Source organism: Oncorhynchus kisutch, linkage group LG3 (assembly GCF_002021735.2).
Source record: "Oncorhynchus kisutch isolate 150728-3 linkage group LG3, Okis_V2, whole genome shotgun sequence".
Taxonomy (NCBI): domain Eukaryota; kingdom Metazoa; phylum Chordata; class Actinopteri; order Salmoniformes; family Salmonidae; genus Oncorhynchus; species Oncorhynchus kisutch.
In genome coordinates, this window is record NC_034176.2 from 73,466,305 (window position 1) to 73,479,737 (window position 13,433).

Genomic DNA, 13,433 nt, shown 5'->3' on the forward strand with positions numbered 1-13,433 from the left:
TTGATAATATTCAATGACCCATAGTGTAATTAATCACACTTAATGTCATGTCTACAGTACACGTGTCTACAATATGCTCGCCGCACACAAACACACACACACGCACACAGCGTCATATCTTTAATACCATGATTAATCACTATTTAACTCTTTCTGATCTTGGAATCTGTTAGTTCTATTTCCATTCATGTGGGAATTAAAAACATTGATTTTAAACCGTGTTGACAGTTTTATAAAGAACCTAACCAGCCATGCATGATGATGGCCATCTCATCAATTCATATGTTCTGCTTTACATACATATTCAAAGAGCATGACACAAATACATTGGAGAAAATTTAAACATTTAAATATGAAAGGTAATATAATCTGGTATTCAATTTGCGAATTGTATTCACACTTCAGTTGCCTGACGTTTGTCTCACAATAACAGAGTTCATTTTATTAAGAGGACAAAAGTATAAAACAAATATTTTCCAAGTGACAAAGATCACAAACAGATTTCTATTCAAGGACTTTAACCAGCAGTCAGCCTAGTAGTCTATAGTCTATAGCATTGCACTGTGATGCCAGGGATGCTGGCTGGCAAAGTGCAGTATGGTACAGCTCTAAGAATATGGCATCTGGCCAAGTACAGCAGCTCCTGTAACCCTTCTTAAAGACTCAACTTCATCTCCTCTCTTTGTCCCCCTCTGGAAAAAGAAATAGAACTGCCTAAAGACAAAAAGTAAAACGAGCATTACGATCTTACTGACATTACGCAACCGATAACAGCCTCTTGGTGCCCCCTCTAATCAGGACTATGTATGTACCATGTTAAAGCTGTAGAGATAACCCACAGGAGTCCTCCTGCGTGGCTCATTATATCATCACACTACATACGTAAATGTGGGCTCCATTCCAGAACCTCTTCAAAATTCCATATGTTACTCATGCTGCATTCCTTTCTGTTGAGGGATTCAAATGACAGCCAATTGGAGGTCAAGGCCAATGAATACATTGACTGCACCAATCAAATATCATTCAAATTAGGAAGGCCACCAAAAATTCTGAGATTTCCATACACATCTATAACATTTTCCATCAAGATAGAACTGCCAAAGGGGGAGGAGTTGCAGTCTACTGCAGAGATAGCCTGCTAAGTAATGTCATACTTTCCAGGTCCATACCCAAACAGTTCGAACTACTAATTAAAAAAATGACTCTCTCCAGAAATAAGTCTCTCACTGATGCCGACTGCTACTGACCCCCCTCAGCTCCCAGCTGTGCCCTGGACACCATTTGTGAATTGATCGCCCCCCATCTAGCTTCAGAGTTTGTTCTCTTATGTGACCTAAACGGGGATATGCTTAACACCACGGCAGTCCTACAATCTAAGCTAGATGCCCTCAATCTCAGTTTATCACAGTGCCATCCGTTTTGTTACACCTTATACCACCCACCACTGCGACCTGTATGCTCTAGTTGGCTGGCCCTCGCTACATATTCGTCGCCAGACCCACTGGCTCCAGGTCATCTACAAGTCTATGCTAGGTAAAGCTCTGCCTTATCTCAGTTCACTGGTCACGATGGCAACACCCACCCGTAGCACGCGCTCCAGCAGGTGTATCTCACTGATCATCCCTAAAGCCAACACCTCATTTGGCCGTTTTTCCAGTTCTCTGCTGCCTGTGACTGGACAGAATTGCAAAAATCGCTGAAGTTGGAGACTTTTATCTCCCTCACCAACTTTAAACATCTGCTATCTAAGCAGCTAACCGATCGCTGCAGCTGTACATAGTCCATCGGTAAATAGCCCACCCAATTTACCTACCTCATCCCCATACTGTTTTATTGATTTACTTTTCTGCTCCAGTATCTCTACCTGCACATGACCATCTGATCATTTATCACTCCAGTGTTAATCTGCAAAATTGTAATTATTCGCCTACCTCCTCATGCCTTTTGCACACAATGTATATAGACAATTTTTTTCTACTGTGTTATTGACTTGTTAATTGTTTACTCCATGTGTAACTCTTTGTTGTCTGTTCACACTGCTATGCTTTATCTTGGCCAGGTCGCAGTTGTAAATGAGAACTTGTTCTCAACTAGCCTACCTGGTTAAATGAAGGTGAATTAAAAAATAAAATTAAAAAATGATACATATGGTAACAGCAAAGGGAAAAACACTCCGATGCAATACAGTAGTTACTCCCCTGAGCAACATGTTAAGGACGGTTAATAGCGGAGCACGCCTTTAGCCTCTTCCACTGTGCTCTCAGTGAAATCCCACTGGACGGATGGAATGGGCAGGGGAAAGGAGAGGAGGAGGAGGGGAGGAGGGAGGGAGTGTTGGATGAGGTGGATGTCCCCTCTCCCTAACCAAGAAGCTGGCCTGCATGCCTTAACCAAACAGCCAGCCTGCCTGCCCAGTCCCAGTCCCCTCCTCCTCCCCCAGAACGATGTTCTCCTCTCTGCCTCTCTTTCCTGTTTGTCTGGCTGAAGACCTGACCGTTTACTCCCAGGCAGTGCGTTGGGAGGGAAGGAGAAGCAAGAGGAGGAGAAGAAGGGAAGAGAGTAAGGGGGGAGTAAGGGGGAGGGTAGAAGGAAGGGGGGAGGATGGAGAGGAGAAACTGCACACTCCAAGTTGGGATTGATTTACTTCATTAACCAGAGATTACAAGTTTAACTTACAAACCAGAGGTCAAAATTTCTCATTAACAAGGGGACCGTGGAGAACCCAAGGGCTTGGAGACCAGTCTTATTACTGACTACACATTTCAATCTGTCTTTGATGTTCCATGTCTGCCTTTCTCCCCCTCTTCTCCTCTCCTATTTTTTGGCAGAGAGGTTGATTTTAATTGTAGCTATAGAACAGAGCATAGTTTGCCTGTAAGCCAGCCTCCACATCTGTAGTGAGTGCAGCTTTAGTGATATTGGGTGCAGTCCATAGCTCGGGGCTAATTTTAATGGTTCCCCCTTTCATTGGAGGCTCAGATTGTTTTCCACGTGATTCCTGTTAATTTAGCTGTAGGAAAGGGCATCAGTTTTCCTTCTGCTTTTCCCCTCTCTCTCTCTTTGCCTCTTGCTCTATTGCCTCACTCCATTTTTCTGATCTACACCGTCAAAGTAAGAAGGTGAAATGAATTCAAATGGAAAAATAGTCTGCTTGCTATTAAATCTCTTCTTGCCGTACCTTTTCCACCCAGCACTGCCTGGGAGAGACAGATAGGAGTCTGACAGTGTGGTTATACAGTACTGTACAAGTCCGGGCAATTTAGCTGCCATTGTTGTTGTACGTCAACAAACAAGGCTGTTCCTTTGATGTGATAAATGGCCCAACTGTCTAGATGATGATAACTGTGTGCTCGTAAACGTGTCAAGGATGTTTCAGAGCTCAGAGCACGTTTTACACTACAATATGTTCCATCATAGTAGAGGCAATGGGATCTTTACATTTAAAAGCTAAAGTGTGTCCTGATATTGGCCAATATTACAGTTCTGAAATTTCACCCTACATTGACACTCTCCCCAACAATACTAAACCTTCTATTCTTCTTTTAAAAGGGATAAAACCACAACATGGGCAGCTCATGCACAGAAAACAAACAATGAATTACTACTGCTCTGAAACTATTCCGTTAGTGAAAGGAAGGAGACTCCATAACATAGTGATGGTGACAGTGGAGTAATCTAATGAAAATGGAATAATCCAGTGTTTGTCTGGGTGACTGGACAGTGACCCTGCTCAGTCTGCCAGGCTGGGATGCATGGCTAACCCATTAGCTGTAAATGTCCCATAGTTACTGGAGGCTAGTCATGTCAGGGCTGATACTGTTGGCTGATGTTTGAGAAGGTGTAAAGGTAAAGAGTCTCTATTCACCCGTCCTTCTCCTTCTTCATTCCACATCCTCCTTCCTCTAGTCCTCCTTCATCCTTCTCTAGCCCTCGAATTGGCTTAGTAGAGCACTTCAAAAGGCCATCCTTCTCAGCCAGGGGTTGTTGGGGGGTAGTAGGGGGGTCAGTGCTACCGGTGTCTGTGCTGTGACCCACAGTCAGGGCCACAGCCGGCCCTCGTCTCTCTGCCCCTGTGAACAGGCCCTGCCATTGGCTCCCTGTAACTAATCCGTCCTCCGGAGCCCTGTAAGCCCCCCTTTGTTCCCTCCTGCAGACCAGATCAGGCTGAAGACAGACACTCCAGTCTTGACTGGCTATCAGTTTCAGACCTTTTGGCAGTCTAGTCGAGGCAACCAGGCTCCAGCACAGCAGAGCTCTGGCCAAGCCACCATCAAATGGAGGTAGAAAAAAAAACATGTACCGAAATTGTGTCACCTGAATTCTGTCACGGTTGGAACACGGCGGAAGGGTGGTCGGAAGGGGTAGAGATGGGGGGATTGTTAGTTTCAACAGGAGTTCTCTCTACTATAACAGAACGGAGTAACAGAGAACAGGATCTCAAGAAGGTCATTATCCTCCCTCTCCTAATTTGAGCTCTGGCGCAGCAATGAAGGACTGCCTTTGTCTGTCTGGGATTAATGCGGAAAGCTCAGGATGCGATGTCAGAGGGAAGTAATCAGCCAGCCAGGCAGCGTGGGCCCTACTCCTTCACAATGCTGCCTGCCTCTGCTGCCTGCTCCTGGCCAGGGCCCCCGGCTCATTTCTGTGGAGATGAAATCTATGACAAGCCCCTCAGTGAAGCTGAGAGCAGGCAACAGTCCAGTAACACCCACAGGGCCTGCAGGCATCCTGTGACCCCCTTAGAAAAGTCACATTCACTTTGCTCTGGAGAAAGGAAAGAGAACGCCGCTGGCGCTTCCAGCCCATGTGAAATGAAGAAATGTGAGGAGGTGAAAATGAAGTGAAAATAAGTTAAGATTTCTCCCTCTTTCTCCTCCCCCTCTCACAATCGCTCAGAAGAGGGGTAGAGGGGGGTGAGGGGGGGAATGACTTCACTTAATTATAGCCCACTAATTAAATGGGGACAGGACATTAGAAACAGCTCTGGATATTCATGTTTATATTGTGTGACTGTTTATGTTAGATACTGTATGTAAACCGGATTGTTGTAGTTTGTTTCTTTTCCGCAGAAAGCAGAGGGTCGAGGGCTCGCTAACCAATCAGGGTAAAACATAGTGAAAGAGGTTGGCACTGCACTCAAGGACCAGAAGTAATGCTTTTATTGAGTTATTTCTGCCTTCTTATACTGGGTGCATTAATGTGCTCTTTCTGCAGCAGATTGCAACTAAGCGAATGATGTGAAGATACAACCCAACAAGCAGGTTATTAAAATGACCAATTGACATTCAGAAATTCAGAAGATTTTTTAAATGTTTTATTCATCATATTCACAGAATCACAGCAGTAATCAGGGAATATCGAGGGGAGTTTGAATAGGTCATCATTTCTTTCTCTGAGAATGTAAAATATTTTTGGTTACAGAATAACTGTGTTTATGACAATGTGTAACCTCGTATTAGAGAAATGTGATAATCGGGCTATTCTTTAACCATTTTCAACAGGAGACTATTATTTTATAAAAACATAATTAACAACAGACAGTTAATCAGAAGGGAGTAAGTCAACATGCCCTGGTCCTGTCGATGTGGATGTTGGTTCATGTATCAGAGATATATTCCCATCATCTTCCCTGTATTAGCTTACTGAGGTCTCCAATGTGGTGCATTAGATACATGCCCCAAACCGGGATAATGTATAACACATTATTTCTGTTCAGGAGGTCTGGTATTAAGAATACAACAATAATACCCCCAAAACAACAACTCCAATCCTTGGATAATTGATAAACAAACTAACAAACCACCATAACTGCTCCCAATCCCCTCTCTTCATAGAAATAGAATCCATAGAACATTGACTTGAATGGGGATCCCATTCTAGGGATTGTATTTCTCTGCCTCGCACCTTGGTATTGGCTCATGTCTCTAATCTAAAGGGAGACTTCAGAAGGACTCATCTTCATCCACTTTATAGAAGAATAAGCATGAGGACAACGTAATGGTTGAGAGGACGGCCTGCACACTGTGTACCAGGCCCACCATAGAACTCTTCCTAAATAATATGAGGACAACAACACAGAGCCAATCAGAGTACAGAGCCAATCCAACATCTGGTTCTTCACTAATGAATACAAATACTGCAGAGCATGTGACCATGCAATTCATCAATGTTCAGTAGAAACAGAAGAGAAACAGAACATCCCATTCTGGGCATCTAATATGTACACCTTAGTACTCCTACTGGGGTTGGTGAGTAATTACAATTGACAAGCATCTCAACAGTGTGGTCCTAAAACTTGTTTTAGAAAATCGAACAATGTTTGTTTTATTTGTTAGTTTTGTTTCAGAAGTGATTGTGTAGGTATATATTTCGTCCTCCTACAGCAGGTTAAAGAAAACGACAGAAGCTAACTAGCAGTTGGTGACTTTATAGGGGGGCTCTGGTCTTACCTCGGTCCCTGACGGCGTGGCCCCTGGCGAGTCCATCTTGCGTTTCTTCCGAGGTCCGATGGCAGCTAGCGCGGTCAGGTTCGCGTCTCGTTGCCTCACCAGGGCCATTTCCTGTTGCTGCATCTGAGGGAGACAAAGCAACAGGCACACGTTAGCTTAGCATTACTAGCTCAGCATGACCTTCAGTTACATGGGTCAACAGATTACATGGGGGTAACGATTCAGAGACATTGGTGAGGTGTGGGAATGTGCGAAGAAAACCTATTTAGTAGTTATCTTACTGTACTTGTTGTTTAGATCTAATGGTCTATTGTACATCTACCCTCTATCATAACCAACTGTAACTATTTGACCAACTCTCAGCTGGTAGTAAAGGCATGATCAAAATAATTTGTCAGGGAAAATTGATTTCTCTCCCATCTGCCAAAGCAGACTAAGGTGTTACATATCATAAATGGATGAACACAATGGACATCATCAGTAGCAGAGTCATGTCTGTGCGCACAGAACAGGTCTATTGCTGAGAAATTACATTTTAATGTCCATCCCTCCAATAAATTACCCATCTCTCTCCCTCCCTCGCCAAACTCAGAGAGAGACAAAATGGCAGCATGTTGTCAGGGATTAGCAGCATTCATGTCTGTGAGTCTGAGTGGTGAGTGGTGCTGCATGGTCACATGCCTCATTGTGATTTTTCAGTATGTGATGTGTAAAGGGGAAACAGTGGTGAGGCGCTGCCTGAGGTAATGTCATGTCTGACCTGGGGGAGGGAGAGGGGCTGAGGGGAGGGAGGGGAGCATTGTCTGACCTGGGGGCTGAGAGGGAGAAGGGCTGAGGGGAGGGATGGGAGCGTTGTCTGACCTGGGGCTGAGAGGGAGAAGGGCTGAGGGGAGGGAGGGGAGCATTGTCTGACCTGGGGCTGAGAGGGAGAGGGGCTGAGGGGAGCATTGTCTGACCTGGGGGCTGAGAGGGAGAAGGGCTGAGGGGAGGGAGGGGAGCATTGTCTGACCTTGGGGCTGAGAGGGAGAAGGGCTGAGGGGAGGGATGGGAGCGTTGTCTGACCTGGGGCTGAGAGGGAGAAGGGCTGAGGGGAGGGAGGGGAGCGTTGTCTGACCTGGGGGCTGAGAGGGAGAAGGGCTGAGGGGAGGGAGGGGAGCGTTGTCTGACCTGGGGCTGAGAGGGAGAAGGGCTGAGGGGAGGGAGGGGAGCGTTGTCTGACCTGGGGGTTGAGAGGGAGAAGGGCTGAGGGGAGGGAGGGGAGCGTTGTCTGACCTGGGGCTGAGAGGGAGAAGGGCTGAGGGGAGGGAGGGGAGCGTTGTCTGACCTGGGGGCTGAGAGGGAGAAGGGCTGAGGGGAGGGAGGGGAGCGTTGTCTGACCTGGGGCTGAGAGGGAGAAGGGCTGAGGGGAGGGAGGGGAGCGTTGTCTGACCTGGGGCTGAGAGGGAGAAGGGCTGAGGGGAGGGAGGGGAGCGTTGTCTGACCTGGGGCTGAGAGGGAGAAGGGCTGAGGGGAGGGAGGGGAGCGTTGTCTGACCTGGGGGCTGAGAGGGAGAAGGGCTGAGGGGAGGGAGGGGAGCGTTGCTGGGAGCTGGCGTTTCTGCTGCATGGGGCTGGGGCAGGGCGGACGTGTAAGAGCCTGGGGTCATGGTAGCACAGAGGGCGTCAGCTCCTCTCCCCCACACCCACGTGCCTATCCTATCAACTCCAGTCACAGCTACAGCACGGAGGGGAGAAATGCCTGCCTGACCAGTGGGGGAGAGGCCTGGGTCGAAGTGAACAGAGACAATCTATGTGTTCTTTCATGTCTTTCATGTTCTTTTATGTTATCTAAGATCGTGTGTGTGTATGTGTGTGTGTGAGAGTGTGTGTGTGAGAGTGTGTGTGTGTGAGAGTGTGTGTATGTGTATGTGTGAGAGTGTGTGTATGTGTGTGTGTGAGAGTGTGTGTATGTGTATGTGTGTGTGTGAGAGTGTGTACATGCAGGCGTGTTGTCTGATAAGGGGAAATGTCATGTTGCTTTCAGATGGTGCTCTGTTTCAGCTGTTATGAGCAGCCAAGCTATATGGAGAAGGTGCTTTTTGTATCCTTATATGCAATACCTTTGAAATGTTTGAATCCTTCTTGATGTAATGTGATTTGCTGATTCAATTTAAGTATTTAAACTGTGCGTGTGCACGTGTGCATGTGAATGTTGTCTGATCAGAGGAAATGTTGCTTTCAGATGGTGCTCTATAAAAGGTTGCATTGGTTTACAAAAACCTGATCCAAAATGCGCATGCAGTTGTCTCTGAATCTTAAAAAGCCCCAGGCAAAGCATGCCCTTTAGGGTGTTGCCACTTCACATTTATCAAGGCAAAACCGTTGAAAAATTCAAAGCACACATAACCAGACAGAAATCCACCCAAACTTTACTGCTGCTATGTGATTTTCCATCACATAGCAGCCGTTTTACTGGGCTGTGTGCTGTAAGCAACACGGGGTCCTGAGGAGAGGAGCAGTTCCACCACGGCCCCCAAACACCCATAAAGACGTAACCAGATGACAGGTTCAGGAAGTGATTCCAGGGAGTGTTTGGGTGTGAATTAAGGCAGAACTATACAAATGAGGAAATCCAGTGGAAAGGAAGGAGACAGCTGGATAAACTAGCTAGCTATTATGGCTAGAGATTTCCATTACACAGTTTGGGTACAGATATCAGATGGAACTCTGCAATCAATGTTAACCCTGTTAAGCTTGGTCACACACAGAAAGCTCTGAAGGCTTGACCTCAAAGGATTCTGCTGCCTCCATGGAGAGAGGGACTGGGTCTGCTGGGGTCTGTGTGTCTATGTGTGTGTCTGTGTGTGTGTGTGTGTGTGTGTGTGTGTGTGTGTGTGTGTGTGTGTGTGTGTGTGTGTGTGTGTGTGTGTGTGTGTGTGTGTGTGTGTGTGTGTGTGTGTGTGTGTGTGTGTGTGTGTGTGTGTGTGTGTGTGCGTGCGTGCGTGCGTGCGTGCGTGTGTGTGTGTGCGTGCGTGCGTGCGTGCGTGCGTGTGTTAGGGGTCTGGGTCCTGCTATCTCTCTGATGGCACCATGATGCTGGGATGCATCTCTACCCTGCCTGGCAGTTGGCACCAGGCGTGGGCTCACACAGCCTGCAGCGTTCTACCCTGCCTGTTCTGCCATTCAGATTTATGACTGTATGATAAATGCAGACCTCATTTCACCATCTGTAACCCTCCCTCAACCCCAACCCTCCCTCCTCCAGTCTGCATTTCCCCTCACTGGAGACTGAGGCCATAATGATGCTGGGAGAAGAGACTGATTCCAATCTGATCTGAGGCCTGCTGCCATAGTGCTTCTATAACTCTACATAAGATGACTGCAAACCTGGGCTGCATCTGAAATGACAAACTATTTCCTATACAGCGCAGTGCACTACTTTTGATCAGAGCACTATGAGTCCAGGTCAAAACTAAAGTATGGATGGATTTCACCTTACTGGCACCATATTCCCTATATAGTACACTACGTTTTCCCTGTATAATGCCCTCCATTTAACCAGGTCAAACGTAGTGCCGTTTATAGGCCTAGGTTGCCCTTTTGGACACACCCCTGGGCGGGGCCTGTGTACTGTGTATTATTGACTCGTCTAACCTATGGATGAGAAGCCTCAACTAGACTACCACCAAGGTCACTGAAATACTGGAGTCTGCAGTTCAAAACAATAGAATAAAGTAACCAATAACCAACAAACATATATTTGCCAGGTTCGATCAATGTCTGCGTTTAAGTATTTGGTTCTCCCTAAGTCTCTTAAAAACCAGTTCCTGCAGTCTGCCCGCATGCCCTTTGGAAACAGGGAAGGAGTCTTGTAAACTCAAATGATTTACAAAGGTCAGGAGAAGTAGAACATTGCTTAGATGTGATGCAAAAATCCCCCGATAGAATCTCCAATCAATGTGTTTGCCCAATAATCAGGCTACACTTCCTATAGCTAGAGGTCTGGTTTCAATGCACAAACAGCAATGTTAACACCTTTGACATCATAACTGGAAAAGTATTCAGTAAATGGATTGAGTGAAGTGAAGAAACAGTCAATATCAGAAGAGTGGATTTGTTTGTCTTTTATAGGCCAATTCTGTCCCATTTGTTGGCTGAGGTTTTCCCATGCTTATTTACTTGGTTGTTCCTTTTTCTGAATTATTTACAGCAGTAAAAAACTCAGTCAGGGCTATGCCCTAAATGCTTCACAAAAAATTCAGCCCTTCAAGTGTCAAACCCACATAAAAACCTTTGCACAGTTCTGTCTCCTCACAAGGAAAGAACACGATGTCCATGTTCTCTACACAATGCAAAAATGTCTGAAACAGGGAAAGGCGGAGAGCTAGAGAGAGATCGTTCTTCAGACAGACAGCAATCAGATAAACCCCACATACACAGAGGAGTCAGTTCCATAAGCCACGATGTCCAACCTGACGTTTTCTATCTGTGCAGTTCGCTTGGTAACAAAGGCTTCTGCCCCCTGGCCTGGGGGACTAGCTGCTCGCCTCGCAGCCCCCCAGACGCTTACAGACAGATGTCCTTGGTGGAGCAGAACGCAGAGCAGAGCAGGCAGGGCAGGCAGGGCTGACGTCACAGATGGCTGTGGGGCTGTGGAGGAGAGGAGAAGGGGGCTCTCTGCCCTCTAAAAGGGCCCAGGATAAAGGCAGGGCAGGGGGCCTCTGCTGATCTATACCCCCAGCCCAGACCTGGTCTGAGGGCCGAGGGGGCACAGCAGGGGAACTCTAAGGGCCACAACAACCCATATAATAACCTATATACTGTATACTGAGGGTGTGTGTGCGTGCCTGGGTACGTGCATTAACTTCCTACTTATGCAGCTACCTAAATCCATGCATTTGATTTCATTACTTGACACCCGCACAGCAGACTTTTTTTTTTTGTAACTATATGAGGCAGTCTGTCTCTCCGTTCTATGAACATCTGTGAGCTGTAAGGCCTTTTCTCATTTAAAATGCCTGGTAGTTAAGCAAGGGGAGTCTAAGCTAAATCACCGATCAGATCTCCAACCTCATCTCAACTCAGTAGACATCCAATATGACTGGGCCAATCTGCTATGTCTCCCCATGTTTCAGCCCTGACCTACTGATGTGGGGGCTGTGTTTGGTAGAGCTAAAGTACAGCTGTGGTATACAGGTTGATTTAAAGGGGCAATCTGCGGTTCAAACAATAACAAAACAGGCACCCAACCACTAGCCCTATTTGGTAAAAGACCAAGTCTATATTATGGCAAGAACAGCTCAAAAAAGCAAAGCGAAATGACAGTCCATCATTACTTTAAGACATGAAGGTCAGTGCAGAGGATAAGTTCATCAGAGATTATCAGCGTCAGAAATTGAAGCCCAAATAAATGCTTCACATAGTTCAAGTAACAGACACATCTCAACATCAACTGTTTAGAGGAGACTGCGTGAATCAGGCCTTCATGGTCAATTTTCTGTAAAGAAAACACTACTAAAGTACACCAAGAAACACGAGCATTTGACTTCAGACTGGTGAAAATCTGTCTTTTGGACTGAAGAATAAAAATGTGAGATTTTTGGTTCTAACCGGCGTGTCTTTGTGAGACGCAGAGTAGGTGAACGGATGATCAACGGATGATCAACAAATGTGTGGTTGCCACCGTGAAGTATGGAGGAGGAGGTGTGATGGCGTCGGGGTGCTTTGCTGGTGACACTGTCTGTGATTTATTTAGAATATGAATACTTTCTGAAGGCACTGTATATAATCTATTTAAAAGTCAAAAATGGATGTAGCAATCTCAGATCGCCCCTTTAACTGAACTGGATTTGGATACAAATGATCCCAAATAGATACAGGAAAGAAAATTAATAATAACGTCTTTCAATTTTTGTTTCTACAAATGTTTTATGCACCACAATATGTATTTATTCTGAGTAAACACGCATACTGTAGGTAGGTATGAGTCACTGCATTAACCAAGGATTATACATAGACATGCTTATCTGGATGAATACATTCATGGACAGTGATTAATACCACATTGAGGAATTTCAGTCAAGTGTTTTTCTTCACCATAAAATCGAGAGATGAAGAAAGCATCTGTTTGCTGCCATACTTATTATACATATACGTCACCTATGGAAATGAACCCTAGTTATAGTCTCAGCATGTTCTATTTTCTCCTGAGCTGGATGGATACGTCAGAACTATTTCCAGAGCCAACAACCAATTATTCAGCGCCATGAGCCCTCCCCGGAGCTAAGGTCATTATGTGAGGGCCACTATCATGACCCTACGGTTCGTATTTATATGCAACTTATTTGCATATAAAGACTGTATATATACAATTGGTTGTGTATAAAACACACTCCAAAACCCATCCACAGAGATAGTATTTTAATTCCTTAGAATAACATTTGTAGAATATTTTTTAAAGAATAGGAGTTTTTAAACAGAGGAACCCAGAAATCACCGATAAGCATATTCAAGCAGCAGCATTATAAGGAAGCGCCAGGAAAGCGGTGATCATTAAAAATAATGCTTATCTAAGGGAAAATGTCCAACTTGAAATGTTCTTCTTTCACATTGTCTCCCTTTACATGCGACCGTGCTTGGGCTAGCAGTCTTCTCTCTCCCTCTCTCTCCCTCTCTTTCTTTCCCCTCTCTTTTTAAAGAGTTAGATTCAGTGCTCATCACCTTTCTATTGATCACGTATCATTTGCATCTAGGAAAAGATGTGAACTCAGATATTCAAGAGGACGAGGACGACCGCAATGATTTATTCATTTCTAAATCAAAAAAGTGGAAGGTAGATGAGAAGAGAGAGAATCTTCACAGGGAAGCAGAGAGAGAGAGAGAGAGAGAATCTTCACAGGGAAGCAGAGAGAGAGAGAGAGAATCTTCACAGGGAAGCAGAGAGAGAGAGAGAGAATCTTCACAGGGAAGCAGAGAGAGAGAGAGATAATCTTCACAGGGAAGCAGA

The 13,433-nt window shown here is 45.5% G+C and overlaps 1 protein-coding gene across 1 annotated transcript in view; it reads right to left on the reverse strand.

The window, feature by feature from the left end:
• The window catches only part of LOC109881355 (transcription initiation factor TFIID subunit 4), a 121,696-nt gene that overhangs the window by 26,657 nt on the left and 81,606 nt on the right, over positions 1–13,433 (reverse strand). Inside the window, exon 13 of the mRNA XM_031814346.1 lies at positions 6,450–6,572. Coding sequence (XP_031670206.1) covers positions 6,450–6,572 — 123 coding nt within the window. The remainder of the gene's footprint in view (positions 1–6,449; positions 6,573–13,433) is intronic.